Here is a 22,065-nt window from a genome sequence, read left to right as displayed (position 1 = left end):
CCCCCCGACGACGCTCGGCCAATGGAGCGCCGCCCCCTGGGAGCTCCCGTCCACGGTCTGCTGTGGAATAGCCTGGACTCGAACCGGCGACGTCCAGGCTATAGAGCGCATCCTGCACTCTAGCGAGTGCTTTTACTGGATGCGCCACTTGGGAGCCCCCTCCCTCTTGAAATTTTAGGGGGGCATTTTCTTCAGTGAGGGGGTCAATATGTTTGATTCAGAACCAACCACCATTTCTTATTTTTGTTTATGCCAACAGAGTTTACTGACCTTTTGTTCTGAAGAACAAAAAATAAAACTGTAAAGCTGTAGATACAACCAAGGTGTCTCTACAATACTCACTGTCGCTGTTGGGGAAAATATTGGGAAATGTGTCACAGTGACGCTGGTGTATCGCTGAGTAGAGGACATTCATTGTACCAAATCACATTACAGGGGTTTTCAATCTTTTTAAGCTGCATACCCCTTTCCAAAAAATGTAGTCCACCACGTACCCCCATCGGAGATAGTCATAATAAAATAAAAACAGAAAAAAAGGTCTGTACAATAACACGATAGAACAAAACGTACAAGCCTTGGAGTGTGTGATGGATACAGCATTATAACAGAAAAAAGGTATATTATATTTACTTTTGGATAAGAATAGTCCCTCAAACAGGTTTCTAGTTGTTGGAAATATCAACATTATTTTATTTTAAATATTAATTTATTAAAATCAACAAAGCCTCTGTGCTAGCCTCAATCACTCAGAAATGACACTGGACTATTCTGTGATGTCAAATGGCAAACATGTATTTTTATTGATAATAAAATTACAAAATAAAAGGCAAAGAAAAGTTCACTATCCACCTGCGCTGACTCGGGAGGGCGAAGATGAACACAAGCTGTCCTCCGAAGCGTGTGCCGTCAAGCCGACCGCTTTTTTTCACACTGCAGACTCACCATGCAGCCACCCAAGAGCTACAGCGTCGGAGGACAACGCAGCTCTCGGGCAGCTTACAGGCAAGCCCGCAGGCGCCCGGCCAGACTACAGGGGTCGCTGGTGCGTGGTGAGCCGAGAACACCCTGACCGACCTAACCCTCCCTCCCCCCGGGCGACGCTCGGCCAATTGTGCGCCGCCCCTTGGAAGCTCCTGTCCTCGATCGGCAAAGGAATAGCCTGGATTCGAACTCGCGACTTGCAGGCTATAGAGCACATCCTGCACTCACGTGGAGCGCCTTTACTGGATGCGCCACTCGGGAGCCCCCGCAGTCGCAAGACATTTTTGGCGTTTTTAATCTCTAACAGTATTTCGTCTTGATCGCCCTTTGCTAGTAATGACAGTATTGAGCCAACAATCCATATTTTTTCACTGGATTGAAAGCTAAAAACTCTTACTCTCACACCAGACGTAACATATGGCAATACTAGACTGCATGACAATACTTTGGTTTCTGATTGGCCATACATTCTGTATTTTGTAATGAACCAATATTACTTAAGTTACAATAAACTTTTTAATTGGGTCATTGAAAAAAATAAATATCGATTTGCAGGCACGAACGCACACAGGAAATAAAATGAGTTAAAGACTAGACTTTTATCTTTTAAAATATGTAAAAAAAAAAAAAAAAAAAATGTATCCCAAAGACAGACTGCAGTAACCGCCCAACATTTAAACAATAGGGTTTATTTTAAATGTACATATATAATGTGAAAATTAGTCGTGTGCACTGAACGTTCTGTCACAACACATCAGTCTGGTGTTAGAGATTAAACGTTGATTACATGACAAAAGTTTGCAATAGATTGGCAAGTGGTACTAAATAAAATGCGTTGTTGGCCATTTCAGAATTTTTTATATAATTTTATCATGCTCGTTATAGGCCTACTGGCGAAATGGCCAAGAGACAGTTGGTGCTTTTACACATACAGAATTATTTTGGCCCTGAATTTTAGCATTTTTGGTCATAGAAAAGACACATTTCACATAACAAATAATAATAATATTTTATAACGTTACCGTAGGCTACTTTTTAAAAAGATTAGCCTGTCGTCAGACATGTCATGTTAATACAAAATGCATTAATTTACTGCGCATTGGTATTGCGTCTGGTCTGGGAAGGGGGACACACGGGCGCGTTAAGAGAATTTCAGCAGGACATTTATTATTTCAAGGGGGCATTGGCGCGGTCTAGTGCGAACACTGGGTCTCATGCTTAGTGAAGTCCTGATCTGACAGCATGTACACAGACAGCTCATATGATTGCATGTTACCGTTGATTTTTCAGTAAAAACAAGTTTAAATTGCAGTGAGTTGGTTCTGCTATTTACGATATTAAATACTAAATGTTTACAAACACTTGTTTGGTTATCGTCACGACTGTTTCATGAAACTAGGGTTATCATATTATGCTGGGGTTGATACAGCACCTATCTGCGTTTACAAGCATTTGTATTCAATTAAGTTGTTGTTGTTGCCGTTCTTCTCACACTTCAGTTTATTAAAACATGTGATATGCATTTTTTTCCCATACCGACGTCCTAGCACATTCATATTGACGCATGCTTTTATAGGGAGAGGCATAATTTTTTGGAGCATTTGCAAACATTTTATTGCCAGTCTGGAGCCCTGCAAATTCAGTCTTTACACGTTTTACACACAGCGTAACTTTTATCAAGAACATGAGGCGAGTCCACAGTGGATTTTAAACCGTCCAGAGCAGGTTGAATTTTGGTGTCGCCCTGATGAGATTATCAACATTAATAACCTGCCTCCGCTCAGCTTCCGGTGGACAAAAACACCCTGAACACAGTGAATGGTAGGTGAGGATGCTAGAGTACATGCTAATAAATACTATTCTCTAATTCTCAACATAGACACAAATGAATACATGCTCATGTTTCTGTTAGCAGACAACATTTTTATAAAAAGGTGTATCGGTAATCATTTCATAAAAAGAAATACCACTGCTCACCGTGTGAATCGATGTGCACACCTCTACTAGTTTATAGTACCAATTGCTTTCAGCTCTGTCCAGTTGCAGGTGGAAACTTGCCATAACTACTGCACAGGACTCTGAGAAAGACGCTGGAGCTGGACTGTGGCCGTACAGTACGGAATCTGAGAATCCCATTGACCTGCCAATCTCTTCAGGAAACCAGGAGTAATATCCTTGAATCTGATAACAGATTTGTTCTTATAACACAGTACCAGCTGTATCAGTTTCTAAATAGTGCGAAGGCTGCAACATTCCCTTTTTTTTTTTGTAAATGTGTAAACTAAACCGTTTAAAACAGTGGGCAGGCCTTTTTTCAAGAACAAAAACAAAAAATAATACGTGGTGGACTACATTTTTTGGAAAGGGGTATGCAGCTTAAAAAGATTGAAATATGGGGAACGACTACCTGTAAGTTATTCTGAGCAGATAGTACTGTAATGACTACTGCAGAAAGTAGGGTCTGGTTGTTGCACTTTTTCTCCAACATTCTCGGGGAGATATTAAAGTGCCTTTTTATTAAATTAGAATAAATCAAAATATTTAGGCTTTTATTTACATTGTCATTAATTATTATTGAAAACATTATATATTTGAAATGGTATAGTTAAGCTTGTGTTGAAAAGAAAAACTACTAAAAAAAGCCTAATTTTTTTTTATTTATTTTTTTAAATTTACAATGTTCCTAGTTTGTTTCTATCACATTGTGCCAATTTGTACCCTTTTTTCTGAAAGCACTTTGATTAAAACCATTTATTACCATTGTATTTTCATGCATTTCTAGCTTCATCATTGCTGTCAATGTATCAAACACTTGTGGTTATAAAACAAACTAACAAATTTACAGGTTTTTAAAACCGAAAAATCCGAAATCAGGAAAAAATAAATCCGGAAATTCAAAATAATAAAACTGATTTCATAGGGCCCTATATACACTTATGGAAATTTATTATGTGCTTACTGTATGATTGGGCATACAGTACAGTGTTGCCTTATTATTGGGGCGCCTGATTAACCCAGTTTCTCCCCCACCCCCGAATGCTTTTTCTGCATTCGGGTTAAACCCCAAAACTCCCCGAATAGGCACATACTGTATATGAATAAATACATGCACAATTGTCTGATTCAAATGCAACAGAGCAGAACTGGCGTCGATGACGGTAAGCTGATTTACCTATTAGAAAAATGTGGCTTCATAGTGTAATTGTATATTAGATTTTTCAAAATTACAGCAATACAGCTTTAAGGTTTTTGCTTTTTTTGCACACTTTTCTTAGTTATTTGTTTTATGAGTGTGTGTTTAAGCCAAGAGCATTTAGATGTAACAGTCGATCGATTCTCTTTGTAAAACAGCATGGAGTAAAGTTGTTTAGTTTTCCTGTATGTTCTGTGTGCAATTATACTTGCAACTCTACTACAAAATAAAACTTGATTGGAACAGAGAAATGCCTCCATATACAGTGTGTGTGTGTGTGTGTGTGTGTGTGTGTGTGTGTGTGTGTGAGACTTTTCACTTTGTGCTTAAGCATTTGTTTATTTCTTTCTAAATAAAACCAGATTTCTACCCAAATATTTTATTTATTTATTCTTTCTTGATTTATATATAAAACCTGATTTCACCCGCTTTTGTTCATTAAATAATTCTACCTGATTTTTAAAAAAGCATTCACCCGAATTTGGAAAAGAATTTCACCCGAAAATCAGACGCCCTACTTATTATTATTAACAATAAGTCTTGCAGTCCAGTTTTCAGCTGCTTTTGCCTGTGAAAATTGGTCCCAAAATGCTGTTCTTAATTTTTTTTTTTTTTTTTATACTGAATTCTTCCCAGCTGGAATGGAAGGCATGCGTTCATGTTCCCAGTGTTCTGTGTGTGCTGGTTATTGGCTCAGAATATTAAATATTTTTGGAGGCTCTTGGTTGGCTGCTGAAAAAGAAGCAGGGTGCAGGAGTACATCTGATTTAAGGCAGAGCATTCGACAGCAGAGACACACAGACTCATTCTTGCAAGCACACGTACACACATACGCAGGCAGAGACAGACGAAGTGTGTGCCAGTGAGACCTTCAGGAGACGTGTTGTGTATATTGGAAACATAAACGCACATCAAGTCTGGCTGCTTTGAAGCTATTACCATTATGGAGAGAAGCTGTGAAGGAGGCAATCTGTTATCCGTATGTAAAATTCCTGCATTGCTCTATCTATCGATTATGTATATTTCCTTTTTTAGTTATTTCATTGAACATTTATTTTGTTTGGTCTGTTCCTTTTCTTTTTTGGGGAAGAGGGGTGGGAGGAGGGTTGGAGATAAGAGATTAATGATGTCTGTAATGTCACTTAAACAAAAAAAATAAAACAATGTTGCATAGCTTTTAGTCTGTCCCCAGGGTTTGGGGAGGAGGCTTGCTTTAATGTTGGCACAGTAGTTTTGAATAGTGAAAGATTCTCGGATGGAATTAAGCATGTCTCTCGGTCTCTCTGCTGACGTGCCGTACTAAAACTATGCAATTAAATAGAGCTGTCCTAAGCTGTAGGTTCGGGGCACTCTTAATCTGTGATGATCCTCTTCATCTTGATTAATACGGCAGGCGGCACACTGAATAGGATCTTTATAGGAAGTTGCATGTTGTTAAAAGACTACCTTTTTTTAAATGAAAGCTGCATGGTATAGGTCTGTAAGGCGTGTTGTGTGTGTGTGTGTGTTTTTTTTTTTTTTTTTTTTTGGTTGGCTGTTCAATGGTTGTATTTTTCAGGATACACACACAGTTTGGAACAAGATAATAAGGTGCAATCAGTACAAATATGAGCACTTTATAAAGTGTCCCAGAATTAATTAATCACATATTGATTGCACTGTAGAAGAAATGCAGTCTGTAAAGTTTGTCCAAAAGTAATTGCAGCATTTCCAGATATTATTTTGGTTTATTTATATTGAAGCACCTTACTAAAGAGCAAAGTAGAACTTGCAGTGAGCCATGGTACACAGAAGACATCTGCACAGTGCTTGTACCAAAATAATAGAAATTATAATGTATTTTTAAGCGTTAAGCACTTTACTATAAAAGTCCACAAAAGACAGGAATGGGACAAACAGATTAAATTGCAATGCCTCTTTCTTGGGTATCTGATACTATAGCTCTGCCAATATATCAAGGTCACTGTGTGCGTGTGTAAAACGCATGTGCGTATTTGTTTCATCTTAAACCACATATTCAGGGATTGAAAGTATTACAGTGTGATCATTATTATTATTTGTTTATTTAGCAGACACCTTTATCCAAGGCGACTTACAGAGACTAGGGTGTGTGAACTATGCATCAGCTGCAGAGTCACTTACAACTACGTCTCACCTGAAAGATGGAGCACAAGGAGGTTAAGTGACTTGCTCAGGGTCACACAATGAGTCAGTGGCTGAGGTGGGATTTGAACCGGGGACCTCCTAGTTACAAGCCCTTTTCTTTAACCACTGGACCACACTGTCTCCTAATCTGAGGCAATGCGGCTGTTTAATACATACGACTACAGTAAGTGAGAGCTTGGAATCTAGTTTACTATGATTGTATTTTTGCCTACACTAGAGTTACTGTAATTGTTTGCTTTGGATACTTATGTTTTACAGAGTAGAAAACACTATCTGTCCTATGGCTGTGGATTAAGATGAGACTACAGGGGTGTGGTGCATTGGTGTCACAATTTAGTTGGTATTGCTAATAATGGAGGTTTATGCTGTATTAAGAAAAAAACACACACCCTCAGATTCCCAGGCACAGATGATTTGTATCGCCAGTACTCTGCTTAATATGCACAATCCCAACCATTTCCCATTTCAACCAGTGACCCTGAAGTGCAGCATTGTTGTAGTAATTCAAAATGTAACCGTCCATCCAACAGTTAATACAGGAGTAAAACACATGTTCTGTTAAACTCTACGGCACATTACAGCACACGCCTACAAAGCTGCTTCCTGGCATTACTGCAGATATCTGTGTTTTCAGGAAATGATTTAACAAAGAGAAGTTCTGATGTGTTATATATGACCATGTCCACCCTCCACGTTGTCTTAATATGGGACCCCTGGGCGTGTGCTTGTTTTTTTTATATTTTAAGCAATGTTAAGTGTTCCCCCTATACAGGGTACATATTGTTGTTCACACATAATTTATGCAACACCTACATGAACAGTTTATTTTAATAACTTCCTGGTTTTAAAGTAAATGTGGTTTGCAGAATATAACATACTAGTAGGAGGAGGGTCTGTACTTTAGTGTATGATCTATATAGCATCAATTTGGGGGTGAACTAAATGACTGTCTGGTCCAGGGTCCATAATTTCCTTACAGGTATTCTAGGCTCGGTTTGTTTTTAGATTCTGGGATGTCCATAAGTTATTTTTTCTACTTGTTTCCAGTTATGCAAGTTGCGTGTGTGAAGTATACCAAATCAGGCATCATTGTGTGCCTTCTATTGCACGTCATTAAAATGTTCGTTTTGTACCTCTCATTAGGGCAATAGATAATAGACTGTCACAAAGGATTCTATTGTGGTAACTTGAGATCTTACAGACGTGCTGTACATGTAGTGCAGTAGCCACATTCTTAGCATGCCTAAGCAAATAAGCAAATTTATAGGACTTTCCACTAGCAGGTTTTGACTGGGAATCAGTAGTCAGTGCACCACTGTTGTTGTTCACAGGACTCAGCGTGTGAAGAATATGGCCTTCAATGTTTTGCTTCTAGCTGAATAAGATAACAGCCACCTAAAATCTTACCTCACGCATAAGGGTTTTCATGTTAGAACATTTGTGACAGGGCAGAGGGGATGTGTTGTTGGCAGGGAAGGAGTTAATTTATCCCTGCCAACTCCACATGAGAATGTGGCTGGAAGTGAATAATGGAGTAATTGATGATTAATTAGGCTTCAGCCACAGCTGTATAGAAGCCAGAGATCCTTTGTTTGGGAGAGAGAGTTTGGGTGAGTAACTGCTGTGCAGTGCTGTGCTGGGTATTGGTCAGTGAGGCTAAAGCCCAGCCCAAGAAGTGTTTTGTTTAAACCTTTTTTTTTATTGCAAATAACAAAAGATAAAACAAAACAGAAACAAAAACCTAATTCACACAGGAGCACCAACTAAACTTTTCAGGAACCTAAACTAACAAACTGGACGGCTAAGCTGTTTACCAGTTTCAAAACACACAGTAAGATTAAGCACAAACAAAACAACAAAGGTTCACACAGTACCTTTAAAACCACACAGGTTTTTTTTTTTTTTTTTTTTTTTTTTTTAGCCGCGACAGCCTAGTTTCACACAGACTGGAGACTGTCCTGCACAAACATTTTTGCTGGTTTAAATAATTGCAGGCAGGTGATAATGATTACAGCCTGGAGCCAGGTGAACCCCATCCTGGCTCCCTCCTGTGGCATTCTGGGGGTTGTAATCTTGCCGCTCCCTCCTTGGACTACAATTTTTCTCCTTTCTCCCCCTATTCTGCCACAGTGGCCCTTTATGCACTGATCGTTTCTGTCTAATCTCACACTCTACATCAGGGCTTCTCAAACTCTGTCCTGGGGACCCCCTGTGGCTGCTGGTTTTCATTCCAACTGAGCTCTCAGTTACTTAACTAGACCCTTAATTGAACTAATAATTTGCTTAATTAGACCTTTTTACTTGTCTTCAGCTCTTAAACAGTTACAGTTCAAATTACTTATCAAATGTTACAGCTAACTTGAAATATGCAACTGTTTAAGAGCTGAAAACAAGTAAAAAGGTATAACTAAGCAAATTATCAGTTCAATTAAGATTCTAGTTAAGTAATTGAAAGCTCGTAGCCACAGGGGGTCCCCAGGACCGAGTTTGAGAAGCCCTGCTCTACATAACTGACGTATCTACATCACACACAGATTTTATTTCTGACCATTCAAAGAGATCATCTGCAAGGTCATTGCTCAAGCTGGTTGCATACTATACTATTGTATTAAAAATAGTTCACGGATAGCAGCCAGCCGAGATGAAACAGTAATACTGAGCAAAGCCTCAGTCCCAGGAAACCCTGTTCTGGAGGATTGAAACCCAGCGTGTGTTTGAGTTTTATTTTATTTGTTTTCTTCCATGGTCCTTAGAGTGTATTTATGATGATTTCTTTTAAACATACAGTTGTCCTACGTTATACCTCCCCCTTTACAACGCCACCCTCGCATACTGCCAGCTGTTCTCTCTGAACAAATGTCACCAATATAAAAACAATGCAATTTTTACCTGTTATATCGCCACCCCACCGTCCGCCATCCGCCAGCTTCCCAAGCCAAGCAAACTTAAATATAAGCATTGTAGTTTCCCTTATTGTAGCGCCAGCGAAATAATAATGGCCAATTAAAACAGTTATGCAGTTAACCTTTGACTCGCTTTCCTAATTCGTTGTTAACAATGTTCATACCAATGTCATCAACACTCGCTCGCAAAGCAAAACAGAAAGTACAAAATGGTGAGTCGACCCTACATTTAACACCAGAGCAAAAGAAAAAAATCTGCATGTATGCATCTGAAAATAAAAAAGCAAGACATGGCAAATGTTTTCTCGCCTAAGTGAGGCATACTGTTAATCGAAGGACAATTGGAGAAATTGTAATGGATAAAAACAAATGGCATACCATGATGGAATGGGTCGATTTTGTTTAACCTGAAAAAGGCTTGACACAGTCTAAAATAAGTGACTTTTAAAAACCACAGTAAAAAAAATTGCTTTGAAATAAATAGATGGCATCATTCAATGGGGGATAGTATTCAGCAGGCTTACAGTCATGCCACAAATGTTCAAATGACCAGTACAGTAAAAAAAAAAAAAAAAAAAAAAAATCGTACACTTTGTTTTTATGGAATTGTTGTTTGAGTGATTTGACACTAAATGAGTGTTTTATTTTTTATTTATTTATTTTTTTAAGTATAAACTGTTCCTCAAAAGTAACCATGTATGTTTCATACAGATAGGAAAAGATGATCAAACATCACTAGTAGACCTACTGTTCTGTTAAGAACTAGTACTGTAGTATTAAAGATTAATGTTTTATTAAAATGGCCGGGAGATACTGTAATTGTATAACTAACAAAATAAAACGTTTGAATTTATTGCAAACATAGATAGGGTGTGTGTGTGTGTGTGTGTGTTTTTTTATTTATTTTTTATGACCCTCACTATAACACCACCCTCGCTTATTGCCTGTTTTTGCCCATGGCACTCACCAGACGGTATAAAGAGGGTTGACTGTATATGCCTTTTGTTTTCTAATACAACCTTAAAGATTATTTCAAGAGCCCTGTCATGCAGTATAAACTACAAAGAAAAAGGAATCTAGTTAAACACAGTGGACTACTGTATTTCAACAAGTACATCAGGAAGTTTAAGAACAAACTATTTTTGTGGCTAACTTAATTCAGTACCCTCAGCCTTTCCAGTTGGAAGCTTTGCCTACTGTAATTTTATAAAGATTCAGTTATTTTTAGTTTTACGAAATACTGACTAAGTTTCCTTGCCTGAAGCCAGTCTAAACTTGAACAGCAACCTCTTTTAACCTTTTGTTATTCTTAAATGAGCAACCTACTGTACTGGAGGGACCCACTTAAAGCAAACCGAGCATCAATGATCAGTGTGCAGAGAAGCCTTTTTAAACTTGACTTTCTTTTATTTGCTGTGAATGGGAAGGGATTAAAAACCGGGGACAGCACAGTGCGAGCAGCAATCTGCTACTACTGTATTTACCAGGAACCCCTGTCGGCTGTGCAATCTGGCATCTAGAGGGGGACCATTTTTTGTAACGCACAATAGACCTACATTTTAATTAATATTAGTAATCCAAAGAAATGTACTTGCATATCAAGCCACTTGACACAAATTCCCTATTTATTGAAGAGAATTGATCTGCATTTGCTAAATCATAAAATGTACCTCTTCTAGTTTCTACCTGTGTGTGTGTGTGTGTGTGTGTGTGTGTGTGTATTATATATATATATATATATATATATATATATATATATATATATATATATATATATATATATATAATATATATATATATAATGTATGTGTGTGTGTGTGTGTATATATATATATATATATATATATATATGTGTATGTGCGTGTGTATACATACAGGGTTCTCCCCAGGAATTCTGTACAGCCAGACAGCAGAACATTATAGCCGGGAGCACTTTTAACGGAAAAATAAACTTGCCTTACATCAAATATATAATACGACAAAGAATTTGAATAATGTGTTGTCTTTCGTTGACTATCTGGTTGCGCTTTTTTATGTTCGGCCTTTTTTTAACACGTTTTTTTATTATGGTAAATTACCGTTCTTATTTAGGCACTCTGCGATTTGACTGGGAAAAGATAACGTAGGTTTATTGGAGTTAAATTAGCTTATTGCTTCATTTAAATTTCTTTATTTTACGTTTTATGGGCATTTTGTCTATTTTAGTTTTTTGCTGTTCTACATTTTTTTTTAATGCAACTGTTCATTTTAACAGTACTCGCACACGTTTGGTCACCATCATAACTGTTGCATGAAACTGGAGTGTAATAATCCAGCACATCTGCACTGAAGCATTTGTATATCAGCTAACAAGTGTTGATAGCTGATATCCAGTACAGCCGCTATACACAAAGTAGCCGGCGCAAATATAGTATTAGGTGGTGGATTGCGCCGATCGCCGACTTATTTTGAAAACCCTCCATTCATTGTCACTATTTTTGCTTTGAAAATAATTGGCTATCATTTTAGCAGTCTTTTTAACATTTTAGCCTCTTGAAGTGCTTAACACACAAAACCCGCCCTTCAACTCCCTGACTGGTTAAATGTTGTGTCAGAAGTAACACAGCTGTCATGTGGTTCCAAGATTATTTTTTTTTCACCCAGCAACGCGCAAGTGATCTCGTCTGCTAGAAGCACAATCAGTCCTTATTATTAAAGGCACAGTAGCATCTGCAAGATGTGCAGATTGGGTTCTTTTTCAGCCGGGCGGCGACAGCCACTTTGCCGGGCGCCCCGCCCGGCTGAAAAGGCCTGGGGAGAACCCTGATTTTTATATATATATATATATATATATATATATATATATATATATATATATATATATATATATATATATGTGTTAATGTTTACATAAATTAAAATTAGAGCAAATGCTTTTTTTTAAATTTATTTTGCTTGAGGAGTAAAATTCAATGCAGCGGTCCTGGTTCCAGAATCAAGCCAGTTGCACACGTTTTGTCCCGAGGTTGTTTAAGTCCAGCAGTCCGTCGCGTGTCCGACTGCGGTGGGACCAGAGTAAGGGCAGATATGGAAAAAGGCAGATAAATGAATCCTGTTTTAAATGCCATTATACACAGCTGTAACAATTACTGTATTCACACAGTTATTGTTTTGAGATTCAGCTTTTGTTAGGGAGCTCCCCTAAATCTCTTGTTCAGAAAGATGCAGGGTATTAATGCTTGTGACGGGGTAGCCATCTGCCGTGTGGGTGCGTGCATTCACTGCTGAGTGACAGGCAGGAGCTGGAGACGGAGGTTGAAGTTGATACACACTGAACAGCTCACATGACACTTCCAGCAATGGTAGCGCAGTGAGCATGTATGACACAGTGTACGAAAACTTTGGAGGGATCTGTAATCTCTGAACTACTCTTCTATGTTCAATAATAAACTAATGTTGCTGAAGAGGTTGATCATGGCTAAGGCCCTGTGAAAATCGCAGAAATTCTTTAATATTCATGGCAGTGTCACAGGTAAAGTGTTGTATTTCTCAGAATGTGCACAGAACTATTTTATAAATTATGTGTACAGATTATTATTATTTTTTTAAATGTCAAATATAGAGACAAATGCACTGACATCATCAAAATCAACGTCAATGTTATTCAAGCACTTTACAATAGCTTGTGAAACGGTGTTGTAATTAACAGCCTGTAGGTAAAGTGTATCTGCAAGGACAGCTTCAGTTCTAGTACTTCAGATGCATGTTCACAATTTATGTCTTGCAAAACAAATACAATTTGTAACCCATACTGATCTTGGGCATCAGTCAACTTGTCAGTGACCACTGATAAACAACCTGACTGTTTTACCAATTCCATAATCTCCTCCTGCTTGTGGTACTCTGCAACTTTAGGTAGGTATTCATGTCTCAGCTGGGCTGATGAAGAAATCACTCCACTATTTGCTACACTCTGAAAATGTACATAACTTTTGGTTGTCCAATTTTTCAAGAGGGATATTTGCACAAAAAAATGCCTCTGTCAAAATTTTATGTGTTTCGTGCTTTATAGACAGTCACTTTATGTATTCCTTCCAAGTACTGTAATTTGGCAGTAAGTTTATAGAAACTTGGTCAGTTCAATAATTTAATAACATTTGAAAAAAATATATATCTTTACACTTTTGAAAAATGACAGCTTTGGAATGAGCATACATATTGTCCAATATTTGACAGCATTCTACATTTGACAATTTCAAATACAGTAGGCTACAATACTGTACATACACTTAGTTACAGTAGCTCACTGCATATTTTACATCAACAAAGATCACGCAAAATAATACTGATTACAAAGAAATATTTCTGTATACTCCATCCAATAATACAGTATACTGTAGTGTAATCCAAAGGCTGTCTTGTTATGCTATTCATGGGAACCAAAGTACTTTGCAAGCTGTAACAACTACCAGTAATGTATATTGCTTGATCTATAACGTTATACAATGTTAAGTAAGTAACTGTGGGTCAATGTACTATGTTAACTAGTGGTAGGTGATATAATAAACATATAAACAAGTATTATCCCTAGTGTGAGGATATAGTGTAGAGTGGAGCAGAGGCATGCCTACATTATTTAATTGTGATGAAACTTGAATGCCATTGTTTAGCTTAATTTATTGTATCAAAATCTGGAGATATGCAATACTGTAATGTATGGAGATGCGTTTCCGTCTGTCTTTTACATATTGTGTGATGTACTTTATTATACTCAAATCAGTAGCTCTAAATTTGTATTTACTGTACAGATGTGACTGGGTAAGGTTATTGACCAAAAATCGCTAAATCCTGTGGGGGTTGTATACACAATGACATCATCTAATTAAGCAGCAGCATATTCCTTTATGAGGTTTTAATATTCGGTCCATCATCCTCTGGAACTTGGCTGGTGCACTGTGTAACCTGAATGGTAAGACCGTACATTGAAACAAGCTCTCCGGGGAAGAAAAAGTTTTTTTCTAGAGCCCGTATCGTGAGGGGAACTTGCCAATACCCTTTAGTTAGGTCCAGGGTCAATGGACAGTCACCAACCTGTCTATCAGCTCATTTATCCTGGGCATTGGGTACACATCAAATTTTAAGAAGTTATTCAATTTCCGCTAATCGTCATGAAACCTGATTGTTCTATCTGGTTTTGGCACCAGGACAATGGGGCTAGCCTACTTGTTATACGATTCCTCTATCATGCTATCATGCCCTCTATCATGCTATCATGCCCATTTTCTTGACCTCTCGGCTGATATCTTCCCTTCTAGCCTCGGCAAATGCACCTTTTCACTTGGTTCAGTCACAATGTCATGCACAATCAAATTAGTTTTCCCCGGTGTGATAGAGAACACATCCCTATGTCTAACCACAAGTTTTCTTACCTCCTGTCTCTGCGACTCCGATAGGCTGTTGGCTATAATTACCTGGGGTTCTCTTATTTTTTTGGCAGGGTTACTCGTTATTTCTAGGGCCACTAATGACTCCCTGTCCTTTCATGCCTTCAGTAAACTGACGTGATAGATTTGTTCTGGCTTCCTCCTCCCTGGTTGTCTAACCTTTTAATTAACTTCCTCAACCCTTTCCATTACCTTGTAGAGGCCCTGCCAGGTGGCACAAAATGTACTTGCTATTGTGGGCACTAGCACCAACACTATCCCCTGGTTGAAAAATCCTGACCATAGCAGACCGATTTATATGAGTGCCGTTGCTCCTCCTGAGCTTGCCTTATGTGTTCTCGAAAGATGGGCATGACAGCCGTAATCCGGTCCCCAATTTGACTTATATGCTCGATCACACTACGGTAAGGATTAGACTCCCATGTCTCCTTGGCAATGTCTAACAAACCTCTGGGATGCCTTTCATATATTCATTCGAACAAAGAAAACCCCGTAGAAGCCTGCGGCACCTCCCTGATGGCGAACATTAAGTAGGGTAATAGATAGTCCCAGTTCCTACCATCTCGTATTGCTTTGCTCGGTTTATTTGCTATGATTTATTAAAACGTTCTACTAATCCGTGTGTTTGTGGATGGTAGGCAGATGTAGTCGAATGTTTAACCCTTTGCGGTCCTATGTTGGACCTGGTCTGACATTGCAATTTTCCCTTTCCGGTCCAATGCCGGACCCTGTCAAACATCATCAAAAAGACGTAAAAAACAGGTCTCTAGCCGAGAAAACCATTCAATGGCCGAGTGAGACCGATAGGAGCCGAGAGAAGCCAAAAAAAAAGGGGGCGTATCTGAGGAATAAAGATAGTCCCGGCACCACAGAGATAATACGGACATAAACAAACAAGATAGCTGCTTCTGCATCCAGAGCTCAAAGAATATCGCAGACATTTTCAGAGCTTTTTTTAGATGTTACAGTAATAAAATAATGACTTGGATCGCATTATTGAGGAGTTTGATAAAAGAATAAATAATAATAAAAATAATAACTCTCCGGTCACCAAGTAGCGTTCCCATTAGCGCAGGTCTGCATTAGTGGATGAGGTCGAAAATCTGGGACCGGGCTGGTCTTTCGGGCTGAAAACTCTACCTGTGGAAACATTGTGCAGGTACGGCAGTGGTCACTCCCAGCCAGTGGTTATAGTCCCTGGCATGGTCGGCTTCCAAGTCCAACCCTCTCTTTTAGCAGTCCATTCAAATGCCGTGAGGTATGCTTAGACGTCCTCCTCCCTTGTCATTTTCTGTAATGATTTGCCTGTATCGGTCACTTGTCTCCCAACCCTGACAGGCCAACACCTGGGGCCGTTAGCTTTTGGGACAGGTCCTGTAGGTCTGCTCTCTTGCTGTGCTGCAAGGGCTTGTTGATGTGTCTGCAGGAACTGGGCAGTTTGACCCTGCTGAAGATGGTTGGTCTCCTGCTGTACAACAGTGGCCTGTACCAGTGCTTTCAACAAATCTTTAATTATTTTTTTTAAATTTTTTTTTAAATATACAGAGAGGACGGTGTGCAGCTGCCTGCATTCTCCACCATATGTGGCAAAGTAGGGGTTGCTTTGCCACGTTCTGGACCGTTCACAGTCTTTCTGGTATAAAAGAAGTACTTCCATAACAAATAGGGTGTAAAACAGGGCGGTGCCTGTATTTAAACAAAACAAAAGCCTAACTTCACAAAGGAGTGCTTATTAAACTTTCCTTCTGGTTACCTTGCTAACAAGATCAGGCAGCTAATCTGTTTGCTGATCCAAAACCAATCTTTCCTTTCACATGCAATACTTTTTATTGTATTTTAAATGTGTTTGTGAGGAGAGCTTATATACAGCTGGCAATCTTAGAAATGATCAATTTGCAACCAGTTAACTCAATCAGCACAGGTGTTGCCAATCTCAGTCTGTATGCTGGTAAATGTGGTCTTGAGCCCCTGGCTTCAGACTCATGATTACATTTTCCTCTGCCCTCAGTCAGAAAGGAAAAGTACTGCGCTGGGTTTTTGGGCTGACATCTATTATTCTTTCTGCCACTCTACTACAATTCATAATGTCTCACACAAGTATAGGCTTTGTTTGGGTAATTACTTTTGGCAATTACCCAAACAGAATTACGACATTATGTTATTTAATGTTAATTCCCTCCTCCCCTGACTTTATTTTAGTTGTTCTATTACTATAAACTGCATGTCCACAGTAGGGACTGGGATCATTTTGTGAAGCTGCCTCCTTCTGCCATGAACCTTCAGACTGGTATTTCTGATCACTACTTTGCCGTGTTGCAATTAGACACAGCTGCTTCGTGATATTTCAGCTCCTGATATAGCCTGCCCTTGAGCTTTTTAAAAGTGTCATTCTTCAGTGACTTAGTGCAGTTCATTTCAAACAGAGACATTGTTGGATAATAGGACCTCTGCTGTGATAATGGGTTCAAGGCAGACTTTTTCAGAGAAAATGGGAAGACGTATTACAGTATGGTTCTGTTCAATGTTTATTTATGGCTTGCATTTGTTGTATTGCAGTATAAATGCTTTTAAGGAATTGATTTAAAGTGTCAGTTGGTTTTTAACTTTTCGACCTTCCTTTTTTGTCATGTCATGTACTGTACTCTGCAGCAACAGTCATTTGAAAACCTACTGTTGCAGATACTTTACAAAAAATATATTAGAAACATGACATGCTGGATAGTTTAAAGTTTGTTAATGCTTTACAGTACTTGCTAGACAGGACAGTATGTAGACAACATTTATTTTAAAAGTGGAAAATGTTAGGATGATTTCTTTTTATATACAATATGAAAATATAGTACTTGGTGACAGCATGCGGTACTTGTTGAATAAATTATTATTATTATTATTATTATTATTATTATTATTATTATTATGAAGGCTATACAATAGCAATGCTAAATATTAGCAAAGTAATAATAAAGACATTACTATTTTGCAATGTCTGTAAGCAGTGTGTACTCTTGATTCACACTGACTGTCGGTGAAAACTAATTTAAGGCAGAACACACATTTCAGAGCTGTCGGCTACATTTGTGTTTCTCATTTGTTTGTCATCATAGAACTCTTTCGAGGCACAGTAAATGCCTGAGCTTGGCATTAGCCAAAAATGTTCGGTTCTGATTTTTCGTTTGTTGCTATCGCTCGGTTCGGAATTGTTTGTCAATGTCGATTTGGGAAAATCATAACCGTTGTATCCATAATTCATTAAGGGTGTGCTAAGTTCATAGATTCACACCGTGAACCATGATATTTTTCTTGACGATACAATTATTGACACAGTGACCCCTGTATCGATTACTGTGGTCTGTGTGGTGTGTTATATATATATATATATATAGTTCAGTTTTTGAAGGAACTCGGCAGGTAGGTTGGCCAAATCCCTGACTTTGTGCAAGTGTACCTAGAAGAATTGATGCTGTTTTGAAGGCAAAGGGTGGTCACACCAAATATGGATTTGATTTAGATTTTTCTTCTGTTCACTCACTTTGCATTTTGTTAATTGATAAATATAAACTATTAACATGTCTATTTTTGAAAGCATTCTTACTTTACAGCATTTTTTCACACCTGCCTAAAACTTTTGCACAGTACTGTGTGTGTGTGTGTGTGTGTGTGTGTGTGTGTGTGTGTGTGTGTGTGTGTGTATATATACAGCTCTGGAAAAAAATAAGAGACCACTGCAAAATTATCAGTTTCTCTTGTTTTACTATTTATAGGTATGTGTTTGGGTAAAATGAACATTTTTGTTTTATTCTATAAACTACTGACAACATTTCTCCCAAATTCCAAATAAAAATATTGTCATTTAGAGCATTTATTTGCAGAAAATGACAACTGGTCAAAATAACAAAAAAGATGCAGTGTTGTCAGACCTCGAATAATGCAAAGAAAATAAGTTCATATTCATTTTTAAACAACACAATACTAATGTTTTAACTTAGGAAGAGTTCAGAAATCAATATTTGGTGGAATAACCCTGATTTTCAAGCACAGCTTTCATGCGTCTTGGCATGCTCTCCACCAGTCTTTCACATTGATGTTGGGTGACTTTATGCCACTCCTGGCGCAAAAATTCAAGCAGCTCGGCTTTGTTTGATGGCTTGTGACCATCCATCTTCCTCTTGATCACATTCCAGAGGTTTTCAATGGGGTTCAGGTCTGGAGATTGGGCTGGCCATGACAGGGTCTTGATCTGGTGGTCCTCCATCCACACCTTGATTGACCTGGCTGTGTGGCATGGAGCATTGTCCTGCTGGAAAAACCAATCCTCAGAGTTGGGGAACATTGTCAGAGCAGAAGGAAGCAAGTTTTCTTCCAGGACAACCTTGTACTTGGCTTGATTCATGCGTCCTTCACAAAGACAAATCTGCCAGATTCCAGCCTTGCTGAAGCACCCCCAGATGAGTCCAATTTTCAGCTTTGCCCAACACCTGGTCGTCTAATGGTTAGACGGAGACCTGGAGAGGCCTACAAGCCACAGTGTCTCGCACCCACTGTGAAATGTGGTGGAGGATCGGTGATGATCTGGGGGTGCTTCAGCAAGGCTGGAATCGGGCAGCTTTGGCTCTAATTTTTTCCAGAGCTATATATATATATATATATATATATATATATATATATATATATATATATATATATAATTTTTTATATATACAGTATATATAAGTAAAATTGCTAATAAACATGAACATGAATTAATTTGTGTCTACACTGATTAGAGAATATTAATTTATTAGCATGTACTCTAACAGCCTCACCTACCAATCACTGTTTTAAGGGTGTTTTTGTCCAACGGAAGCTGAACGGAGGCGGGTTATTAATGTTGATAATCTCATCAGGGTGATGGCGAAATTCAACCTGCTCTGGTCGGTTTAAAATCAAGTGTGGACTCGCCTCATGATCTACAAGAGTCATGCTGTGTGTAAATGTGTAAGGCTCGAATTTGCAGGGCCCCAGACTGGGACTAAAATGGTTGCAAATGCGGCAACAAAAAATGTAAACAGTTGTTTCTTTGGGGTTAGGCACATTGGTGCCTGTAACACAAAAATGCTGCCAGCCCTCTCCCTTTAAAAGCATGTGTCAATATTTTATGAATGCGCTTTATCACATGTTTTAATAAACTGAAGTGCGAGAACGGAAACAAATATACTAATAAGAATTTCATCGAATACAAATGCTTATAAGCGCAGAAATAATAATTATTATTATTGTTATTATTATTTGCAGGGCTCCAGCCTGCTAATGTGGCAAAATATTTTGGGGTTAGATGAATTGGTGCCTGTAACTCAAATGCTGCCTCTCCCTTTTAAAAGCATGTGTCAGTATTTATGAATCTGCTATGACATCAGACTGTAAGGGGGGTGAAATGAATTTAATAAACTGAAGTGTAAGAAGGACGGTAGCAAATACACTAATAATAACAACAAATGCTTGTAAGCGAAGATAGGAGCTGTATTAGCAGAATACGGTAATCCCAGTTTCATGAAATAGTCGTGACGATGACCAAACAAGTGTTGTGTAAACATTTAGTATTTAATATCGTAAACAGCAGAACCAACTCACTGCAATTTAAACTTGTTTTTACTGAAAAATAAACGGTAACATGTAATCATAAGAGCTGTCTGTGTACATGCTGTCAGATCAGGACTTCACTAAGCATGGGAGCTGCAACATGCTATTTCCCATGTTACAGCTGTATAAAATTAGAGGTGCCGTCACCAATTCGACACAACACTTACAAAATATTTAAAATATCAACATGCTGAGTTAATTGCAGTCATTAGCTGCATAGATTAACCACTCGGCAGAATGTGGCAACAAAGAAGTGAGTAGGGCAGCAGTGTGGAGTAGTGGTTAGGGCTCTGGACTCTTGACCGGAGGGTTGTGGGTTCAATCCCCAGTGGGGGACACTGCTGTTGTACCCTTGAGCAAGGTACTTTACCTAGATTGCTCCAGTAAAAACCCAACTGTGTAAATGGGTAATTGTATGTAAAATAATGTGATATCTGTATAATGTGAAATAATGTATAATGTGATATCTTGTAACAATTGTAAGTCGCCCTGGATAAGGGCGTCTGCTAAGAAATAAATAATAATAATAATAATACAGGCATTAAGTTACTGTTTTAGTATCATTTTAGTGTCTTAAGTTGTGTCTTAACAAGTAGTGTCTCAACAATTTAAGCAATTGAATTTGGCGACCAATTTTTTTTGGCCTGGAGCCATTGGCTCCTAAGGCAAAAACTTTGTCTGGAGCCCTGATTTGTAGTTTTGTTTTAAATAAATGTATTTTAAAGAATAAACAGGAAACAAAAGCAAAACAGGCAATTAAGATTATTTGACGAAAAGTGCTTTTTTTTTTTTTTTAGGATTCAAAGAAGGAAGCTTGTCTATCTGCAGCTAGAATTACCTTACAGTAGATGACATGGAAAGCACAATGTACAGTATGGTTTCTGTTAAAACAGAACCCAATGTAGTAAGCAGGGTTCAACATTAACCATGGGGCCGGTAGAGATCGCAGTTTGGCCGGTAGTTATGAAGCACCACAGGCCCAACTAGGCCGGTAATTTTTTAACTGTATAATATATGTAGTATAGTGCACATGGCTTCTGTTTCATGAACGCAGGAAAGTGGGTCAGTGTGCCAAAAAGTTGAAAAAAAAAACTAATTTACAGACCCATTTTTAAAAACATGGATTGGAAGAAAGACTTAATCTGGCTTCATGACAGTGAAACAAATGTCAGTTACCCACCCTTGCAGATAAAGCAGCAGCTTTTTTGTTGGGAATTCAACATTTAGTTGCCCTTGTATCCAGTCTCACAGTAATAGTTCGCAAGATAGCAGGTGTTTGTCTGCTGCTGTGACTGCAGCGAAAAAAGATGCACCGATGAATACCCAGATACGTGCATGGAAGCTGGACAAACTTTTTGATTTGGGATACAGTGTGTTCAGGTCAGAAATGCCATTCACAATATTTACAGGACTCGTTCGTATCAGCAGTAAGTGGTGCTGATTTGGGAGAGGCTCCAAGCGACAACGATCTGAGAACAATTTCTTTTTATTATGATTATTGTTTGAATAGTGTTTATTAGGATTAGTATAAATCTGTTAACCTTGTAGCATTGCTGTTACCATATGGTAACAGCTCGGTTGCGGGTTTGCTTGTAAAGAAACGAGTATCGTTTGTACACATACAATTTAAAATCTTCAATACAGTATTTTCTGACAAACACGCCAATGTGTGTGTGTGTGTGTGTGTGTGTGTTAAAGGGTTTGCTTAGCCATTTTTTTTATTTGAGATGTGGGCTCTCTTTGGTTACCGTACACATTACTAAACATAAGGAAATGAAAAACC

The 22,065-nt window shown here is 38.4% G+C and overlaps 1 protein-coding gene across 8 annotated transcripts in view; it reads left to right on the top strand.

The window, feature by feature from the left end:
• The window catches only part of LOC117394353 (sodium bicarbonate cotransporter 3-like), a 105,136-nt gene that overhangs the window by 14,293 nt on the left and 68,778 nt on the right, over nt 1-22,065 (top strand). Inside the window, exon 1 of one of the 8 annotated variants that reach the window (XM_059012890.1) lies at nt 4,968-5,153. The exons of 6 other annotated variants lie outside the window; for them this stretch is intronic. In XM_059012890.1, the coding sequence (XP_058868873.1) occupies nt 5,118-5,153 (36 nt within the window). In that variant the 5' untranslated portion in view covers nt 4,968-5,117. Of the gene's footprint in view, nt 1-4,967; nt 5,154-17,096; nt 17,173-22,065 lie in introns of those variants that run through there. One more of the 8 variants, XM_059012888.1, reaches the window with a different exon arrangement.

The sequence above is a fragment of the Acipenser ruthenus genome, chromosome 3 (assembly GCF_902713425.1).
Source record: "Acipenser ruthenus chromosome 3, fAciRut3.2 maternal haplotype, whole genome shotgun sequence".
Lineage (NCBI taxonomy): Eukaryota > Metazoa > Chordata > Actinopteri > Acipenseriformes > Acipenseridae > Acipenser > Acipenser ruthenus.
The sequence above is the reverse complement of the archived record's forward strand: the minus strand, read 5'-3'. Positions and strand labels throughout refer to the sequence as shown.